Below are 20275 nucleotides of genomic sequence, written 5' to 3' on the forward strand. Positions count from 1 at the left end.
CCAGCCAAGCTCCTATTTACACTTCAACTTCCAGAAACAACCAGGAGCACTCCCCAGATATCAGTGACAATACAACTGCAGAATTAAATGAGTCAGAATTACCTATATGAAATGTTCAGCTGATCAGTTAATTTTTGTTTCCAGAGTTTTCAGTTGGGAAAATTTTAATGGGAAAAAATCATGAGAAGAAGGAACTGATTCTCCCCATCTCTTCTCACATAACTTGAGAATACTCTTTCCCATGTAATCAGCAAGGAAAATATATGGAGAAACCAGGATTTAACCAGGCCTCACACAACTTCTCTGGAAGGCTGAGCTGTAATTCAACAGCTCAGATACAAAAGAGAAGCTGCCGAGAAAATGAAGTCATACCCTTCTCAGAGGTGCACAGGGAAAATCAAGGAGCAATGGGCACAAGCTGCAGTGAGGCAAATTCCAATAGGATATAAACAAAAAAAAAAAGGCCCTAATGCGAGAGGTGCGGCACTGGGACAGGGCCCAGAGAGGCTGTGGAAACTCCCATCCTTGGCCCTGAGCAACTTAATCTGACTTTGAAGTTGGTCCTGTGTTGAGCAGGGGGTTGGTCGAGACCTTTAGAGGTCACTTCTGACCCAAAATATTCTATGATTTTAAGCAGGTTTTAAACTTATTTATTTTCTATTTCTAGCATTTAGAGCATGTAAACACAAAGAGTTTAAAACTGAAAACACTCAGGTCAGTATACTTCCTTCATGCTTTCTCCTTTTCCTGGTACACCTCACAGAGATGAAAAGTTGAGTTCTTAATAAATCTCTGAAGAAATAGTGCAACTGACAAGTGAAAATTTTGGCATTAGTACACGTGGTAGTAACTGGCAGAAATAGCTGGAGTTGAGCAACTTCAAAAAGATATCTCTCGGAGGGCACATCAGACAATGACACGTCACAGCAACTCAGGGAGACATACATCTGACACAGAGGCATCAGAAAGAAAGCATGTGGACAGTATTTGCAGCTATTAAGGCCTGTCAGCACTGTGAATCATTAATGATCCCTATTATCCCTACTACAGCAGTTGTCAGTAGTTTTGCCACATGGAAATACTAGACATGAGCCAAGGTCTGATGTTGCCAGGTGGCATGACTCAGGGTGGTCTCTGCCACTGACCTTGCTCCACTGCTTGCAGCAGCAGTGACAATAGTATGCATTTTCCAAGTGCAAAAAATGCATCCTTTCTATCTTTCTCACCTTCTCAGAAGAAACACTGCTTCTGAGGAGGCTGTTTTCTGCATTGGTTGTGGATAGGACAAGAATACTATAGCAAAGGAGACTGAGGTCTGATTTTTTCAAAAGAGATAGAGTACCTCTCTGACTTCTTTGTACGTTGCGACGAGCAATTGCATGCAAAAGTCTCTGATTTTAATGCCAGCCTTGCACACTTATCGTGGCCAGGAATCTTCATTCTGCCTTTCTGGTAGTCCTCCATTGTGTAGTCTTCCATTGGTAGGCCACGATTTTCAGAGTAACCACTGCTCCCTCTAGCATGTTGAGCTTAGTCTCCATTGTTCAACATTCTCTGAAATTGCATGGGACACCTATTTCTCTCCCTTTTGTAGCTCTAGGGGTTTGTCATGCTCAGACTTTTCTATTTATTACCTGCTTAAAGTGAAAACATCTTTGCTTTTGCCTTTCTGATGAAAGCAAGGGAACAAAAGTGGGGAGGTTGAGCGTGAAGAGGTAGTGAGTGCTAGACAAGGGTGATAGACCATCTGCCATAAAGGATAAGAAGGAGTTGTTAATTTAACATATAGCTTGTGACAGAGATTACTTGTACCATCCAGGGGAATATGATGAATAAGAACATGGCACAAGCCAGAGCACATGTGCAAGATCAGCAGTAGCCCATACATATGCTGAGTCTGCTCAAAAGAATAGCATCTAGACTGCACTGAACTGGGCCCCCAAAAAACACTCTGGACATTGGTCCCAGTCACCACATACATGTAGGGGTCAATGGCCAGCATGTATGCTGACATCAAAAACAATAGGTTAATTTGTGTAGATTCACAGGCTTTCAGGAGAATCCTTACCTGCTCCAAACCTCTAGCTCAAACTTTTCTGGAAGCCAAAAGTCTGGTAAAAATCATGCATAACTAGACTAATCAGACAGGAGTAGAAATATGTAACAGCAAACTCTCCTTATTCCAGAAATCTATTTTCAATGCCAGGCATTTGCACAAAGAGATGGCTCTGAACTAACACTGACTCCAAGCACTCAGACTTCAGGTAGTAAACAAGTTCCATAATCCAATTTGGGATCCCCAGCCTAATGAAAGGCAGAAGACGTTGATAATCAACTGTCTCCACACATCTTTGCAGGTGCAGAATGTGTAGCCTTTTTACACTGCCCCATATACTTAACAAAGCCGAGGCTGTTTGGCTTCCCTGTGCTTCAAACGAAGCTACATTTAGCAAAGCAGATGTAAAAACAGCATTCTGGAACCTTTAGTGGTAAATTCTGTAACAAAATTGGTTAGAAGCCGAGACAAAAACTACAAGGTCAAATGACTACCAAAACGGAGTTGTGTTTTTTTAAATTCACTTTACCAGCTTCATTTTCTGTCCTCCATAATAAAAGAGCCAAGAATCAGAAATGAATGGAAATGTTTGTACTGCATAGAGGCAAAGCGTCATTCAGGCTGATTTTTTGCAGCTGTACAGGCTTAAAAGAAATGAAAATAGTGGAACGTTATTTTTATCAAGTTGGATTAGAAGGCAATGATGAAGCAGGTAGTGTGAAAAAACAAGGTATCATCCTTAGAGCCTCTTTTCTAATCATAAATATACTTCCATTTGCATTTCTTTTCTAGTGAAAACTGCTGCTGAAATAAATTTAAATCACACACATGCTCTCTCTGAAATTATATTTATGATTCTATGGGTGCAAATAAGTAATTTGGTTCTTGAAGAAATTTGCCAAGTCAGTGTTTATTGAACATTTCAACATTTCAAAACGAGGACTAGACAATGTTCCCAGCTGAGTGAATAGACAATCTTGCATTGATTTCAACAGCACAGGACCAGATCCTAAATCCTTTCTTTTTCAGAAGAAAACATGCATTTTGTGATAATGACTGCTTACAATTGTTAGCTGATCATAAAAGGTTCCATTTTTTTCTGTAAACAAGACTCTTTCTCTTCATATCTAGTGGTAATACACAGCGTCTCGCAGTACGGATTACCTGGTCTCACTAAGAGTGATATAGGCTGAGTTCATCAAACAGGCAAATCTCCCTCTGTTCTGAGGGTATCTGTTCCTGTGCCCTCAGAGCTCATCAGACATGAGATTTTACAAAGCTCTGAAACGGTGACTAAAACCAGCCAGAGATCAGGCAAAGCATTTCAAAAGCTCCCCATCTGCCTCCTCTCTCTGACTTCTCCTTGCATCACAAGCAAGAAAAGAAACAGAAAGACCCAGACTTACAGCAGAGTATTGAACATTGCAGAAAATGTCGTGCTGTGCAGTGCTACGCCGCCTTCTCCTGATGTCAAAGCCTAACAACCTCACAGAGGCAGCGGGGAACAGAAATAGCACCTGGTGCTGCCAAATATTCCGCAGATGAGTTCAGTGTCAGGGAGGCTTGTGATCACGGCAAATGAGAGGTGAATACTGAAGACTGTTCACAAAAGGCAAGTTTGGACCTTACAAATGCAAACACCTGCGTAACTTAAAAGTTTCCCTCATCTTATCAGGAAAGTGGGGAATGACCTGCATGCAGACAGAAATCACAGTCAAAATGATGTCTGCCTGACATTTATATATGCGCAATAAAGCCCATGAGAACAATTTGTAGATTATAAACTATTTTTTGAAATTAGTGAATTTTCAATGAATTTGTATACAAACCGTTCACAGTGATGTTACAAGAGAGAAAATTAGTCTACTAAATTACAGTGAAACATTCACTGAACTCTCTATATCAGCTTCTGTTACAAAAAGGTCAGTTATAATTTGTAATATTCTCTGTTAAAACTCCTAATTATTTTGCAGGTCATCCTACAACTCATTGTATACATTGTATACAACAGTATACAATCAAAAATGGCTATGAGTATTTAAGTTAAACAAGTATGCCCTTTACATACCTCCCTTTGCTTTGTATTTGTACAGTATCATGACAAGATTTCTGAAGCACCACCAAAGTACAAAAAAATCACATTGCTAATGATAAAATGGTTGCTTAGGGATTATAGTAATATGTTACATTCACAGCCACGAAGGTTGTGAGAGCATCTCCTGTAGAGCTCATAGTTTGTCGTTGACACTAGATTCATGTTATTCTACAGACTCTAAATAAAAATATGTGCTTGGAAACACTGGATTGTGCCTTTCCAATGCTGTTCTGGAATAGACAAGACCAGGGCAACAGCACTGGTTGCATCTTTACCAGAAAATAAAATGTTCCCGAGCACTGGCACCCAACTCCTTGTATGGCAAAATTCCTAGAAAAGCCCCTGGCATGGTTTTGACCAGTGCAGAACCGAGTACACACAATTCCTGGCTACATTTCAGGTGTTAGCATGGGACACAGACTATTCGTAATAAGCAGATTGTATGAGACTACCCTGCTTTGAAAACAACAGGAGTTCAATAATACAAGTGTGGGCTGTACCACTCCATTTAGCCTCCATGCTAAAGAATAGGCCTGTGCACATTTAATTTGCTAATATAGCCATAGCCAGTACACACTGCTATGATGAAACACAAGTGAACTATTCAGGGACTTATTTAGGAGAACTCCTTGTCATTTGCTGGAAAATGAAACAAGTCACTGAAATCTTATATGTCTTGTATGCATTTGCCTAAGAGACTCACTGAAACAAATACTTTGAACAGAATGCTCTAAATTGGCCTAAATTGGCACAGTATTGCTACCTTGCCATTGTGTTCAAACAAACATAATGTTTACTGGGAGAGGGGCAAGCGTTCAGAAATCCTTTTTTTTTTTTCAGTGCAGATTAATAATATGTATATATTTTTGTCATGAAGAAAAGCGGACACAGTAAAAATATCTCTCAAGTGAGATAGCTGCTATTCACTCCCCTGTTCCTGGAACCATGACAGCCATTATATAACCAAAAGGAAAATTAAATGAAATAAACAACATAAGCTAATTGGGTTGATATCAAGTAAAAATATAATTAGTCAAAGTGTTTTGTGGCAAAGGCGCTGACAATATGTGGCTGTTCCTCAGACTTAGTGGTGAACAGGGATCCTGCCATGTGTTTAAAACTTATTCATCAAGCATTTCCATGGAAACACACAGATGCACAATCCTTGGATCACTTATTTCAGGAATTGCTGCTCTCAAGATTCACTCTGGAGCGAGAACTCAGACCAGGAGAGGGTGACGAGCTGTGATTCTGATCTAGAAACCTCCCCATACAGGTATTTGTTGGGTGTCACAGTAGGAGAATTTGGATGAGGGAAAGAGTAAAAGGGTGTCTTGCATAAACAGAAAAAGACTAAAAACTTGACCTTAATTTTTCCTCTCAGAAACTGCCTGAGAGTTGAGAAATGACAGCACTGGAAAGAGCCTGAAGAGTTTACAAAACGGCCAGATGCCCCCAGGGAGATTAAAATGTCTGCAAGAGCGTTAGCAAGATGCTATACTGAGAGAGACTTTGGTTAAATGCAGTCACTGGGTTTGGTTGTCCAAAGCTGCCCTCTTATATATCCAGATGGGAGTCAGCTCTGGTGTGACCTCTCAAGGTTAAGAAAAATCCTCCCACGTTGAAAGGGGCAGGTCTCTGAAGCCCACTCACAGTGACAGTGACAGCCCACCACCATGTGCTGGGGAGCACAGCGGCTCCCTGCTCCTGCTACAAAACCTATGGCCGCTTGAGAAAATGTGGCCCTTACCTCTCTTTGTGGGTCAGCTCATGTACTGTGAAAGACAGGAAAGGCTGGTTATGATGCACAAGGGCTTAATCAACACAAAGCATTTTGAAAGCATCAGTAAAACTTGTTGTATGAATAAAAGGTGCTTCATTGCTATCGAAGTACTTCTATAGGAAATAAACGCTGTATGCAAAGCAGGCTAGATGGGTGCAGCATATGACTGGTAGGCATCCCTGGACGCGGATGTCCCTTCAGATTTCTCCTGACGCCAGTAATAAAATCAGCGCCTGTGTCCCCTCCCAGCCCTGCTATGGTTTTTAGTACACTTTGCTGTTTCCGGTAAGAGATGCTCAGACAGCGAGGTCTAGGACATAGTTGCCTTTAATAGCAAGGTCAGAAGTAAAGTATATTCTCAAAGGCAACAGGGGACACCTGCACCCTGTCTCTGTGTTCGTGCCAGGCTCTAACTGGGAGGGGAAAGCAAATTATTCATAATGCCTTAAAGATAATGAACCACATTAAATGAGCATTACTAGTCTAACATGCAGTCCATTAAAGCCTCAAAAGCCAGAGCCTTCATAGGCTGTTCATAAGTATTTGAGGGGTCTATTACTGCAGTGATGTGATAGCTCCTGTGGACTGAAATTTCCTTAGGCACAATAGAGAGTTAAGCATAAAGTGTGAAGCCTTAACTTCAAATTTTCTGGCTTTGGCTTAAGTCTGCCTCACAAGGTTCCTGCAATGCCTTTTTATTGTGTTTATTTCGTCATACATTATATAGCATTAGTGATAATGCAAGTAGGCACACTGTCACCAACTGGGCTAAGTTCATTCAGAACTGACTGCCTTGTGACACGACTTCCAGTGCTGCCACTACCATCAGCCTGAATAACGCTCTCTTTAGACACAGCAGCAAACTGAAAAGGTGACACAGGATAGAGCGCACAGTCTTAAAACATGCAATTGCTATCAGGTTTCTATGCTTCTGACAGCCTTTGAGCCTTTCTTTTAACACAGAAAAGGCTATGGGGCTGAACAGAGGCTTGACTGGCAGTGGAGCAGGCCAGAAGGAGAGACAACCAGTCTACAACCCATTTTTTTTTCATGGGTATTTCAGTCGCCTCTAAAACTTTACAAGGGTCTGTGATCTTTCTCCACAGGGATGAGTCTGCACATCTTGAAAAAGCTACCGGTGCTGTGAGACTCCACAGATGATCTGCTATGTATCACGTGTTTCTAAGAGTGAGAGACTAAGATGATCTTCAAGCCACACTGACCCACCAAGAGCAGCCCCTTCTGCAACCCTCTCTCTGGACAAGAGCCCAGGCTTCCCTGGTAGCTCCTCCATGCAAAAGCGTTTGAGTCTACTGCTCAGGGCAGTGCCAGGCAGAGACACCCAAGCCCATGGAGTGCCAGAGACAGGACTGCTGTATCAAGCCGGAGCTTTGATGGCTTTATGCCCCCATTTCCCAGCCAGGCAAGAGGTACTCGGAGGCAACCAGAGCTCAGGGAAATGAAGTGCTTCCCAACCCAAGCTGCTTGCTCCCAGCTCTCTGCTTGAAGGTCACACCACCCACAGCAGGACTGGGCAGCCCACACCTGGGCCTGCACAGCAGTTACCACAGCATTTTAGTGTAAACTGTGGCCATTGCAGGGTGCACCAATGACACACAGGTCAATGCCCTGACTGTTCAGGAAAAGCACCTCCATAAACCGATGGTACAACATCACATCAGTGCTACTATATTCAGAGCCAAGCATCTAGGCAGAGCCAGCAAAAGCCTCTTCCCTTCACAGCCTGGCAGCAGAATGATAGCAGTTAGCCAGAAGGGAGAAAATTAGGAGTTCAAGAGCTGAAATTCCTGCAGGAACAAGCCCCAGAGTGCAGAAGGGTTTCCAGTAAAAGACAATGTTAACCCAGACCTCACTGTGTCCTCAGCTTCATGCAAAACACATTCAATTAAACCACTCTCCTCCTCAGTAAACTCTTTTTTCTTGCACATAAATATAATGAAGCTATTTATCTCAAAAGGCTGGGAAACTAAAAAAAAAAAAAGGCAGTTACTGTCATTTCTGGGTTTTAAATTCTTGTAAGACACTTACAGAGGAATACTGTTTAGGCCCATACCGTTAGAGAAAAAGGTACGCTTGAATTAAAGGCCACAGGCATAGTGAATTAAAATGAAATCATGTTCTGAAGTACTGTATGTTTTACATTACTGGAAGGAGGACACACAATTCCCTGTCTCAGTATCAGCGAGACATTGATTTTCTATGGAAATGTGCTTGAATTGCTCTTGGCATATATTACATTGTAGCCTGCCTTTCCTTCAACAAGAGTAAGATTGGTTCTTTCTAAAAATTGTTGGTTTTTTTTAAACTCCTTATACTTAGTACTTTCCCCATAGCAATGCAATTGATAGAAAAAATAGCTCAACAATTGCTCATTTTCTCTGCTCATCTTGTCGACTGAAACCCCCAAGTGAATCTATTTCCTCATTTATATCTGCTATCTCCCAGAAGATCTTTCTTGGTGCATAAGAAATCTCATTTATTAAACTGTAAAGGGGGGTAGGGGAAAGAAAGATGCGCTTAAACACATCTTGCAGAATTTAAATATGGGTGTAGATAGGATGACCTGATAGATAGGAAATGAGAGTTTTCCTTCGAAGTATTTCTATTTAGCAAGAAATTGAGGATGCTTGGCATCATTTGACTTTTGTGTTGTGCATCTAATAGGTGAGCAAAGAACAAGGATGATAATTTTATTGATTAATAGCAATTTCATGCCAGTAATACAGGAAGAAGTTGTGTGTTGACTTAGAGAAATAATAAGAAAAATAATACCTGCCTTTTTCTTGTTTGTTTGTTTTTCATGGCAGCTAACGTACTGGAAGAAGACTCAATGGAGCAGGACATAGAGAGCCCTGTCACTATTCATCAGCCAAAGTTGCCAAAACAAGCTAGAGAGGATCTACCAAAAAATATAAACAAAGAATGTGCCAAGAGAAAAATCCAGAGGTATGTTAGGAAAGATGGGAAATGCAACGTCCACCATGGGAATGTCAGAGAGACTTACCGTTACTTGACTGACATCTTCACTACCTTAGTCGATCTCAAGTGGAGGTTCAACCTGTTGATTTTTGTCATGGTTTACACTGTGACCTGGCTCTTCTTTGGAATGATATGGTGGCTAATTGCCTACGTGCGAGGAGATATGGATCATATAGGGGACAGCACGTGGACCCCATGCGTCAGCAACCTCAATGGGTTTGTCTCAGCCTTTTTATTCTCAATCGAGACAGAAACCACCATTGGGTATGGTTACCGGGTCATCACGGACAAGTGTCCCGAGGGAATTATTCTGCTTTTAGTGCAGTCTGTTTTAGGTTCTATCGTCAACGCTTTCATGGTTGGCTGCATGTTTGTGAAAATATCCCAACCCAAGAAGAGGGCAGAAACCTTGGTTTTTTCTACAAACGCAGTTATTTCCATGCGGGATGGAAAGCTGTGTCTGATGTTCCGAGTAGGAGACCTTAGGAATTCACACATTGTAGAGGCATCAATACGAGCCAAGTTGATCAAATCCAAACAGACAAAGGAGGGGGAATTTATACCACTCAACCAGACAGATATCAACGTAGGTTATTACACAGGGGATGATCGTCTCTTTTTGGTTTCACCACTGATCATCAGCCATGAAATTAACCAGCAAAGTCCTTTCTGGGAGATTTCCAAAGCCCAGTTGCCCAAAGAGGAGCTAGAAATTGTTGTAATCCTAGAAGGAATGGTGGAGGCAACAGGTAACATTTCTTATACTTTGTATAAGGTAAATGCTTTAATTTTAGAAAGGAAAATCAGTGGGTTTGCTTCACTTTAAAGGAATCACTTCAATAGTCATTACATTTGAAAAAGGCATCAGTTATCCGGTTAGCTTCAAAATTAAAAGCATGCCCAGTTTAATTGTCTGTTCCATCTTGCCTAATGGAATTAGTGTTGTTTCTGCTCTGTTTGGAAAACGGGATAGCATTTCTCTTTTTCTAAATTTTTCACAGCATGTCACCCAGTTATTTGTCATTCTATTGCAGGAGCAACTCAACCACTAGGACCTTGTGGGATAAAATGGTTTAGAAAAAAAGAATTCAATACAAAACTCTGTCTATGATTAACATGGAAGCACCATAGTTCCTGCTGCTTCCAGTCACCCATGGGTAACTGCAGAATAACTGCCTGCCATGTAAAATTCCTAGCCTGTTTGGATCCAGTAGGAAGTGATAATGTTTTCAGTTTTCTCTTTTTGCTTGCTTGTTTGCTTGTTTTTGTGTTAACTTGTAAGATGGGGCTTGTTCCACTTCAGTTCACAAAAGATCCGTCTGATTTTGTATTTCACTGAGGCCTCCTACACACTGCAGAAGTGTACAGAACACTTTAAGCTGGTATATATAAATAAGGCATGTTATGTCACCAGAGAATTGTTGAGAGGCTATTTGGTCATTACCTACAATTATACAGCAGAACATCAGATATCACTTGACGTGGAGAAAATAGTGCTTGGAATTCACAGCAAATGGATTAGTAATGTTTCTTCTTTGCATTAAAGACAGAATAGTACGAGGATACTTTTTCTAAAACTGCTGTATTTCCCGCACTCAGAGTGCTGGTATACTTGTTTTAGGAGCTGGAGGTATTTTTTTCCTGTTAATGACAGCATCAATCTCTGAAGTGAGTAAATATAATCAATACAAGGGAATGGTGATTAGAAAATGAAGAAAAGATGTGCTTGGGGAGGAGGAAACACTGAGTATAGAAATAGAAGAACCAGGTTTGCCATTTTTCCCCACTACTGTAGCAAAAGCTATGAAAGTTTGAGGATGCGCATTACAAATCTCTGACAGAGGTACAACCTTTCTAACCCTGACTCATCTTTTGCAACTGGAGCCAGGAAATAAAGAGCAGTCTCTTACTAGAACATGTGTGTGTGTTTCACACATCTATTATGTGGTGTCAGAAGAAAACTGCATTTGTCACCATATAATAAACGTGTGAGACAAAAATGGAGCAAAAAAAAAATTGAAAGGAACTTGGCAGAGAATTTGAAGTGGTAAATGCAAGGCTTCCAAATTTTCTAGGAAGTAGGTGGTACCAAAGAGAAATCAAGATGAAATGTTTAGAGTTTCTGATATGTGCAGTAGGCCCAGAGGTTTCAAACATCTGCATCACCTTCGGGTGAGACAATGAGGAAATTGCTGTTTGTTAGCTGAAACCATTTTGAAATTTCTGAATTGCAACTAAATGAACTTGACATCCCAAAGAGCAGTGGATATTTTCAGGTTTACTGAACACCATGTTTTCCACAAAAATTATTGGCAAGTAGTAGAAGTATAAAAAACATCTCACTGAAAATACCTGTAAGATCAAAAGACAGTATACTTCTGCAGTGCATCAAATGTAGCTTTGTTGTCTTAAGCTTCGTCACTCTTCATTGTTTAACCCTCCCTCCCTTACCTCATCTTCACCTCTGCACACTCACACGGCTCTCTGGGCTCTCCTTTGCTGCTCTGATACTGACCACATCTTCCACTCAGCCATTATCGGCCTTCACCGGAGGGGGCTGCCTCTCAGACTGCTCGGGCTGGCAAAGTTTAAGTTAAAATGCTAGAAGAGTCCATATTAACAAAGAAACTGGATGCAGTGATTTGAAAACCCACTGAAGCCATCCAGGATTAAGGTGTTACCCTGGCACTGGGTGGGTAGCTACATTTACCGTTTTAAGCTGCTCCATTTTGTTCTGTTTGAGTCGGCTTTCTAGCTGCATGAGATATGAGGGGAGGGCATCAAATAATGCCGCTTAACTATGGCATCAGAAAGATTAATGTCATAATTACCAGCACAATTTCTAAAACATGTTTGTGCGGAAGTAGCCACTTGTGCTGTGCTTTGCCCACAGGCACTGGGTTATTTTTGTTGAAGGTGCAATCAGGCAAACTTTCTACTAAAACTAGACATTTTCCCTCTTTTAATTTACAAATATTTTCCAGTTACATCCTGGCAAACACTGAAAGCAAATTTAGGCCATCATGTATTCACATTTCCTTCTTACACCCGATGTAGAGTGAGAGCACCAAAAGAAGTTGCTTATAGCAACAATCTCCAACCCTGGAGAGCAAGCATTACACTGCCCATCATACCTGCCAACGTTGGTCAAAGTCATGGGATACAAAAACATTAAAGCTGAAGCTAAGAAACTGTGTCCTCAGCTATAGCAATATCATCATTCAGTATCGTTGCTCATGGGTCAAAACCAGATTGAGATCATTAGCTTATGTTATTCACCAGAAAAGCCACTCCCAAGTTTGACCAGCGAAAACAATCCTTTCCCTATTTTCAGAGCTTCCCCACTCTGACAACATTTATATCTTTAATGAGAAGTTACACAGTGGAAAATGCTAAGTATAAACATTTGCTATTATTTTTATTAATTATTGATATTATTCTGTTTAAAGTTTTACTGAGCAGGTGATATCATTTTATACATATATAATACTTTCCACCGTAAGGGCTCCAAAAGCACATCTACCTATAGTATGAAACACAACTGTTTATGTAGTGTCATGTGAACTCTGCATTGTGTGTTAGGACAGGAAATGAAGAATAATGCATTTTATTAAATGAAACTGAAATAATTAACCAAACTAAAATTCAGCAATAAGATCAAATCAAGGACCCCCTAATTCCCCTTGGAAGCATCACCATATCTTTCTGAGATGCAAAAAGAAGTAGATATGTCTTTACCAAGACAGATACCAAAAGATTAGCCTAGGAAGTATCACTACACCTTGACTATTCACATTCATTCTACTATGAAGATTACTCTGAGGGCAGAATCTTCAACAAGGCACTTTCAACAAGACGTGAAGTCAATCTGACTACTTCATACAGCATCAGCAAAAACTCAAAATAAGGCTGTTTTTTAAAATGTTTGTTATGGATCCTTCCAATATGCAATTTTCTTTATTTATTTACAACGACATTCAAAAATATCCTTTTGGGTTCATAGGAAAACACTCTTGCAAAGATTTACTCCTGTAGTTTTCCTGACACTGATGCACATCTCTCAAGTGTCTAAAAAACCCAATCATAGTGTGAAGTACGTTAGGCTGCCATGAAGCAACTGATGAGCCTTCAGGAACGGGGGAAAAAGTCCAACTGAGCGTCACCATATCTGAAGGACACATCTGTTATTTCCACATTTTGCAGCCCCCGTTCCATTTCCCACCATGCTAACAGCAGGTAGGAGTGCCAGCGCGATGCAAGGATCAACACTAACTCTGCAAAAACTAAAGTAACATCCACCTTTAATAGGGAAGCCATTTCTGAGGCACTTATGATTCTTTTAGTGTCAAACTACAGCTGTGGCATTGACAGAATAGCCCCATACCAGCAAATCCTCTGGTCCCACACTTACACAGCACTAAAAAACAGGATTCTGGCATCCCTCGCTCCTTATGGGAGAGCTGTAACATTAAATGCAAATGAGCTAACTGGAAAGAACATGACTAACACGCTGATCTCAGTTCAGCAGTATGTGATATTTGCCATTCAAAATAGTTGGTTTATATTAAAGTGCCACCACTGCTTTCATATTATTTTCTGGAGACCACTTAAGAGATTTGTTAGAGACCCATTAAGAGATTTGTTAGAGTATGCACATTTATAGTAATGGAATTTGAGAAAATTATCTCTTTTCCTTGGACCAACAAAAAGACTTAGGCTCAAAGATCCTGAACCTTGTCTCCCCTAAACAACAGGAACAAAAGCTTGGATTTGAAGAACTTATTTATTTGTTTTAAATTAAAAGAAATCTACAAGTAAGAATTTTTTATGATAATTCAATAACCTCTTCCTAACGATAGGCTTGAAATTTTTAAGCCTTTTTCACCTAGTGAATTCTATTTTTAAGGGAGGTATTATCATCATAAGCAAACTAGTAATTTTAAAAAATTAAACAAGACTTCCAAATGTATAATTCTGACATAGGAAATAAACCGAGACCAAGAAAAGGAAAGTCTTTTAAATTTCGGGAGATGAAGTAGGAAAGTGAGGTATGTTACGACAGCTAGAGAAACTCAGAGAGAGAGAAAGAAACTGAGAAACTCAGAGAGAGGGATTTACAAAAAAGAGAGAAAGAGGAGTATCCTGAACAGCCCATAGCCTTGTTGGTAATGTTGTTCCTGAATCATAAGCAGCCTGGTTCAAATCCCTCCTCTAAACCTGCACTAATTTACAGAAAACAGCATTTTCTAACACAGGAAAGGAATATGACGTATTTCAACCTACTTAAGCCAGCAAGACCCCCAAACTTTGTGAAGTTGTATCTGGCCAGTAGGGTGCACTAGATGACACTCTGGCGATTCCCTCTGCCTAAAAATAAAAACATGAAAACTGAAACAGTACGAAGGCAAGAAAATTATCTACGCACTTATAACTGTCAAAAAAAAAGGCAACAAAGCTAGACAGATAACTTTAGGTTCATATGGATAATTTTACAAATAAACTTGTAATAGTGTGCATTTATAATTCTGACACATGGGCAGCTTGAGAGCAGTATTTGCAGAATGGTTTATAGATGCGTAAACAAACACACTTGCCAGCTGTGGAAAATGTGTGTGGAAAGCAATAAAATGTTCACATAGATGGTTATTTATATAGTAAATGATGCTATCGACTAGACAGACATTGTATAAAGCTGTTCCCACTCTTCACTACAGCCCCTTTGACTGACTGATTTATTGGTTTTTTTATTTCTTCCAGATAAATTGCCATGTTTACCCCTTATCCTTGCCCAATCCTAACAAATATCTCCCTTTGATATGTATGTTAGCGGTTCCAAACTTTCAAAACATCTCAGCAGACTTTGCTCTCTCTCCAAACAAGCATTGCTCGGGTTACAATTTTTCACTAGAATTTTTTACTGCTCTTCAAAGAAGATATGTTTATGCTCTCAAATTGCTTCTTAAGGGGATGTAGATGAAAGGAAGAAAAGAACCACGATTTCTCACACCCAAGTGTTTCCGCAAGGCAACTGGTGAAAGTAGATTTGATTGTTGTGCTCCAGGGTGTGACCAATGTACATTGACTGAAATACAATTTAAAGAGGGTTAAGAATAAATGGCTTCTGCTCTAAGCTTTATCATCACCATTTCAGGAATGGTCAGAATACAATGGCTCTCCAGTCTTTAGTTTTCCTTTCTTTCTGTTTTAAGAGTTTTAACTTCTCTTGATGCTGGGTGCTAGACTTAGACATCTAGGTTTACCTTCTCATATATCCCCATTTCCCTAGTGCTTGCCAGCAATCCCTTTCGCTTATATTCCTTGCTCACATTTTCATTTTGTTAATTCTAAAAAAATGTTTCATTGTTACTAATTCTAACACAGAAAATCAGGAATGTTAGCATGAGTGATTGCAGTCGTGAGCTGGAGTTCTGAATGCCAGCAAAGAAAGGCACTCCGATTTCATTGTGATGTTTCTTTCAGGAAGCTTTCTTTACAGGTGGAAAAGGTTAATCTATTTGGTGAAGGAGACTATGAGGCTTAAATGAGGCAATTACAACTTCACAATAGTCAAAACAATATGCAGAATAGCAAGAAGTCAGGGAGCAAAGTTTGTGAGTAAAGAGATATGCTGATTATGAATACTTCGACCAAAATTTTGGTGAGAGCATCTATATCGCTTTCAGGGAAGGCAGGGAAAAGGGATTACACATTTTGTTTAACAGCTTTATTCTCTGAATAGTGCTGTACTATACAAACATGTTACCGAGTGTTTGATAACAGCCTATTGTCCATCTTTCATACCTTTCTCACCAACTATTTGCTCAGCCCTTCACAGCTACAGCTTCTCCCTCACCGCTAAAAGTTCAGATATAATACTCAGATTCAAGCAGTAACTCATATGTTAAAAAGTAAGATCCCTAAAAAACAGGTTTGAGACCCCTCTGTATTAAAAAACACTTTCGTATAGCTAATTAGATATTATTAAATAATTCTGTTCTGAACACAAATTAAACTTGCAGAAGAGCAGCTTCATTTTGCACATCATGTCCTTGCAAACCATATTAGGTCTCTCTGGGCACAAAGAAAGGGCAGTTTCCAGTTCTTTGCACACTCCCGCAGACCTCCGCTGTCAGCATTGCTCCTTTCCTAGCACAGTGGCAAGCGGAGAGAGACGCCCAAAATTTTGTCTTTGCTCACCACTCCTTCTCACTCATGAGCCTACACACATTATCCCTTGCAGGGCTCATGATCTCCATGGCCAGAGGAATGACAGGATCACAAAGCTGTGCTTTAACACTGGCCCTACTGCTGTTTCCCTAGCAGAAAGGCACAGCGGGAAGCTGTGCTGGCACTCTTCTCCTTGACCAGCCCAGACCTCACCAGCCACCACCAGCAGACTCCCACTAAAACCCTCCGGTGCCAGACACTTAGCAAACATCACTGCCTCCAGCATAGCTTCAAGTAACTGTGTTTTCCAGCAGTTTTAGCACAGAAGCAAGGCATCTGCGAAGGTGATACTGTGGAGTCTTTGGGTCTCCAGACCCAGCTCAGACACCAAGGAATGACTGTATGTTACTGGAGGGACCAAGAAAGCAGAGGCTGAGCTGCACTGAACTGTGCTTGTGTCCCCTGTGCCCACACAGTCTCCATCACAAATATCTCCAGTTTGTAAAACCAAAGGGCTGACTGTCTGCAAAGGGCACAGCAGTGTTATCCAGGTCAAAGGATTCCCCAGGCAGAATTAGCTCACTGAACATTTTTCACCTGCTGACAAAGCAGAGACATGATTTCTGAGCCCTCCTGAGAAGTGCTTCAGGACAACGAAGTGCCTTTTACTTTTCTGAGCATTTTTCAAGACAATGGCTATTAACCTGAGCATGCTCAGTTTGTCCACTTGCTCTTGGAACAGTGTAAATGAAGGGTCAGCACTGAAACAGCCGATTTGGAAAAGGAAAACTATAGCTATCATTTCTAATTTTAGACTTTCGTTTTTGGTCATCCGAGGTTGTTACCAGCCTGGAGACGAAGGCTGCTGAGCACCTGCGATGAAATCCCAGGCACACACTGATTTGAGTCAGGGCAGTGTCTCACCCCTGGAACTTTTGCCGAAATGAACTGATTCTTTCACGTTGATTACCTTGTTCACTCGCGTTTAATCTCCAGATGTGAAGCATACTTAACTAGCCTGCAGTTCAAAACTGTGGGAAATATTGTTGGCAAACTCTGTTCTCACCCATATTTCTAAAAGATCTTTTTGCTTCTCCCCTTGGTGCTTACTTACTTCCAGCTGTATAATATTGTTTCCTCCTGTTCTGTCTCACTGAATTGTAATGAAGGATAAACATGTTACATTACACTCCTTGATAACAGTAAGGCCTCTCTGAAGTTACAAGTATTTACATCGGTTTCTAATGAATGTAAGCAGATAGATTATTCACTTTCAGCAGAAAGTTTCCACAAAGTTGAGTAGAGCAGTAACTGTAAAGTCAAAAGTGACCTAAAAGATTGAAGAATGAGCAAGCAAAGCTGTTAAGTAAACCAGAAATTGAAAATCAATGTTTGACAGATTAAAAAGAACAAAGCTATGGACTGCAGCTAACCCCACTGGCTACATAAACTAGATGAAAAAGACAGAGAAGACTTACGAGTATATGCATTCTATCTTAGAAAGCTGCTGCCAGCACTAAAAACTCCCATTATGGCATAGCTTCTGGGTTTCCTGAGGCCACTACAGAAAAGTCCTCAAGGGGTTCCAGCAAAAACAAATCACAAAGAATTGCAATGGTCTCAGTGGTCTCAATCACGGCATTTCAAAGAAAATCTAACACAAGTTCAGACTCGCTGACGTGCTCTGCCTGTTTTTCACCACCCTGATGCTACAAAGCAGCTGAGCTCCAGTTTATCCATGTAGCCAAAGGGAGTTCCGAGAGCTGCTCGCTTGTGTCGCTGAAGAGGAGCAAACTAACACCACGCTGGTGAGTCTGAGCCCAAGTCCAAGCAGCAGCGTAGCCACCAATTACAGCATACGCTCATGGACTGCTTATACTGAGCAGCCACACGTTTCTCAGCACTCCCACCTGCAACTCTTAGCAGCCTTAATCTGTGCTGCATGCCTGGAGGGAGGCTGGCCTGCTTTTTTCACTAAGTGGGGAGAACAATCCAGAGCTTCAACCCGAGAATATGCTACCAAATAGCCATATTCCAATGCGGCATGTTCTCAGCTTACAACAGTCAGATTAATTTAACAAGTCATTTAATGTTAGGTGCTAATGTTCAGTAAGGGATGCCGAACATCTATGGCTTATTATTACAAAATTGATTTTGATATAAAAAACACTTCTTCGTGTGACAATGTGTGTAACTGCCAAGCAACCCACATCTCATTTTTCTGGTTGTACTCCACTCCTCACTTCTCCAAACCTGCTGTACTGGCAGAAGAGATGGAAAGAGAGAGGATCTTCCAGGAGAGATGAGGCAGCCGCCATGACAACAAAAGTGAAATGCACAAAGAGCTCGTGTGATCAGCCTTGTGCTCTTGCTCGCTCACTCTCTCTCCTTCATTCTCCCCATTCCCAAGAGAAATAGAGAAAAAATTAGTCACGACGCTTTCCAAGATTTCTGTTCTTCCTGGTTTTGACAATTTCCATTTGTTGGGATTTCTGTGGAACAGAACAAAACCTTTGTTTGAAAAATAGGATTTTAATAAATATAGGATTGTTGAATTTGAGATATTCCGTTCTTACAACTTAGTCAATAAAGAAACTTGATTTAAAGAAACATTCAAAACATGAAAACAAATCAAAAATCAAAGAGATCACCAAAACCAAATTTTCAGTGGTTATGAGAAACCCCTTTGAGATTTCTGAGGCATGACAAAATTTTATTTTGAAAACCAATTCAGAGGGAATATTTGGATCAGCTCCACTAACTTCTCCAAAAAAAATAGTGGGAAGGGTAACACACACTCTAGGGTATTTTCTGCCCTGCAAAGGATGCCAGGTTACAGGTTCCCAGGCTCCTCCCAGCAGTTTAATTTTACAAAGCCATGAACTGTACAAATAGCTTCCCCAGACAGACCTGATCAGGACTTGATCTCACACCATGAGCACCAGAGGAGGGCAATGGCATATAGTTAGGTCAGTCTGAATGGAGGCCACTACTGCAGCAAGGGAAGGGGACAGGGCAGCCAAGACATCTGCTTCAGGACAGTTCACAGCACTGGCCAAGGCTAATAGGGGAGCCAAAACCCCAGGGATTTGTCATTGAATTCATAGCTGTTACTAAACAGAGTTGGAAGAGGCCAGCATGTCCCTGATGTCACCAAAGTGACAGTGAGAATAAAAGAGGAAAAAGACAAAACGAGGAAGGAAGCTGGGAAGCACCACTGCCTACCTCTGCCCTTAGGCACAGGCTTCCCAAGAAGCTGAATGGGCTCAGGTTCACAAGTACCATGAACGTTGCTGCCCACACTAAATTCATTGAAGTAAAATGAGTAAAAGACTTTGCAAATACAGTTCTAAGCAATTCATTAAACTACAACTCTTAGCACGAGCTATTCAGCAAGTGAATGATACACACCAAAATAAGTCCTTTTGCTGAATAAGGCCAACTGCATGCTGAACTGTGTTAGTAGAAGTATACCCATCAGCTTGAGGAAAGTGACTGTTCCTCTCTGTTTACCACTTGTGAGGCCACCTCCTGTGTGCTGTGTCCAGTTCAAGGCTCCCCAGTACAAGACAGACATGGACTTACTGGAGCAAGTCTAGCAGGGCCACCAAGATGGTCAGAGGCTGGAGCACGGGACACACACAAAGAGAGGCAGAGGGAGCTGGGACTGTTCAGCCTGGGGAAGAGACAGTACGGGGGGATCTTATCGCTGTCTGAACCTGGCAATGGGAGATTACAGAGAAGATGGAGGCAGGCACATCTCAGAGAGGCAGGGTGACAGGAAAAGAGGCAACACGTACAAGTGGCAATGCAGGTAATTCTGATTAGACACTAGGAAAAACTTTTTTTTTTTTTTACCGTGAAGCTGGTAAGACCCTGAAACAGGGGCCCAGGGGGATAGGGGAATCACCATCCCTGGTGATTTAACTTGGCTGCATAAGCTTGACATAACTTGACTGCATAAGCCCTGAGCAACTCAAACTATTTGGCTGTGCTCTGTGCAATGGGTAGGGCCAGATGACTCCATAGATCCTTTCCAGCCTAAATTAGTCTGTGATTATAAAACTCAAAGCCAGCTCCTCCTAGCATTTTATAGCTGTGAAGAATTGAATGGCTTTGAAAAATGAATAGCCCATCTAACAGCTTTCATTGTTCTCCCATGTCACCATTTAAG

The 20275-nt window shown here is 41.1% G+C and overlaps 1 protein-coding gene across 1 annotated transcript in view; it reads left to right on the top strand.

Annotated features, from left to right (window-relative positions):
• The first annotated feature begins 8755 nt into the window (after positions 1-8755).
• Positions 8756-20275, top strand: part of KCNJ6 (potassium inwardly rectifying channel subfamily J member 6) — a 40571-nt gene continuing 29051 nt past the window's right edge. The window contains exon 1 of the mRNA XM_050915215.1: positions 8756-9683. Coding sequence (XP_050771172.1) covers positions 8756-9683 — 928 coding nt within the window. The remainder of the gene's footprint in view (positions 9684-20275) is intronic.

The sequence above is a fragment of the Gymnogyps californianus genome, chromosome 1 (assembly GCF_018139145.2).
Source record: "Gymnogyps californianus isolate 813 chromosome 1, ASM1813914v2, whole genome shotgun sequence".
NCBI classification, from domain to species: Eukaryota; Metazoa; Chordata; class Aves; order Accipitriformes; family Cathartidae; genus Gymnogyps; species Gymnogyps californianus.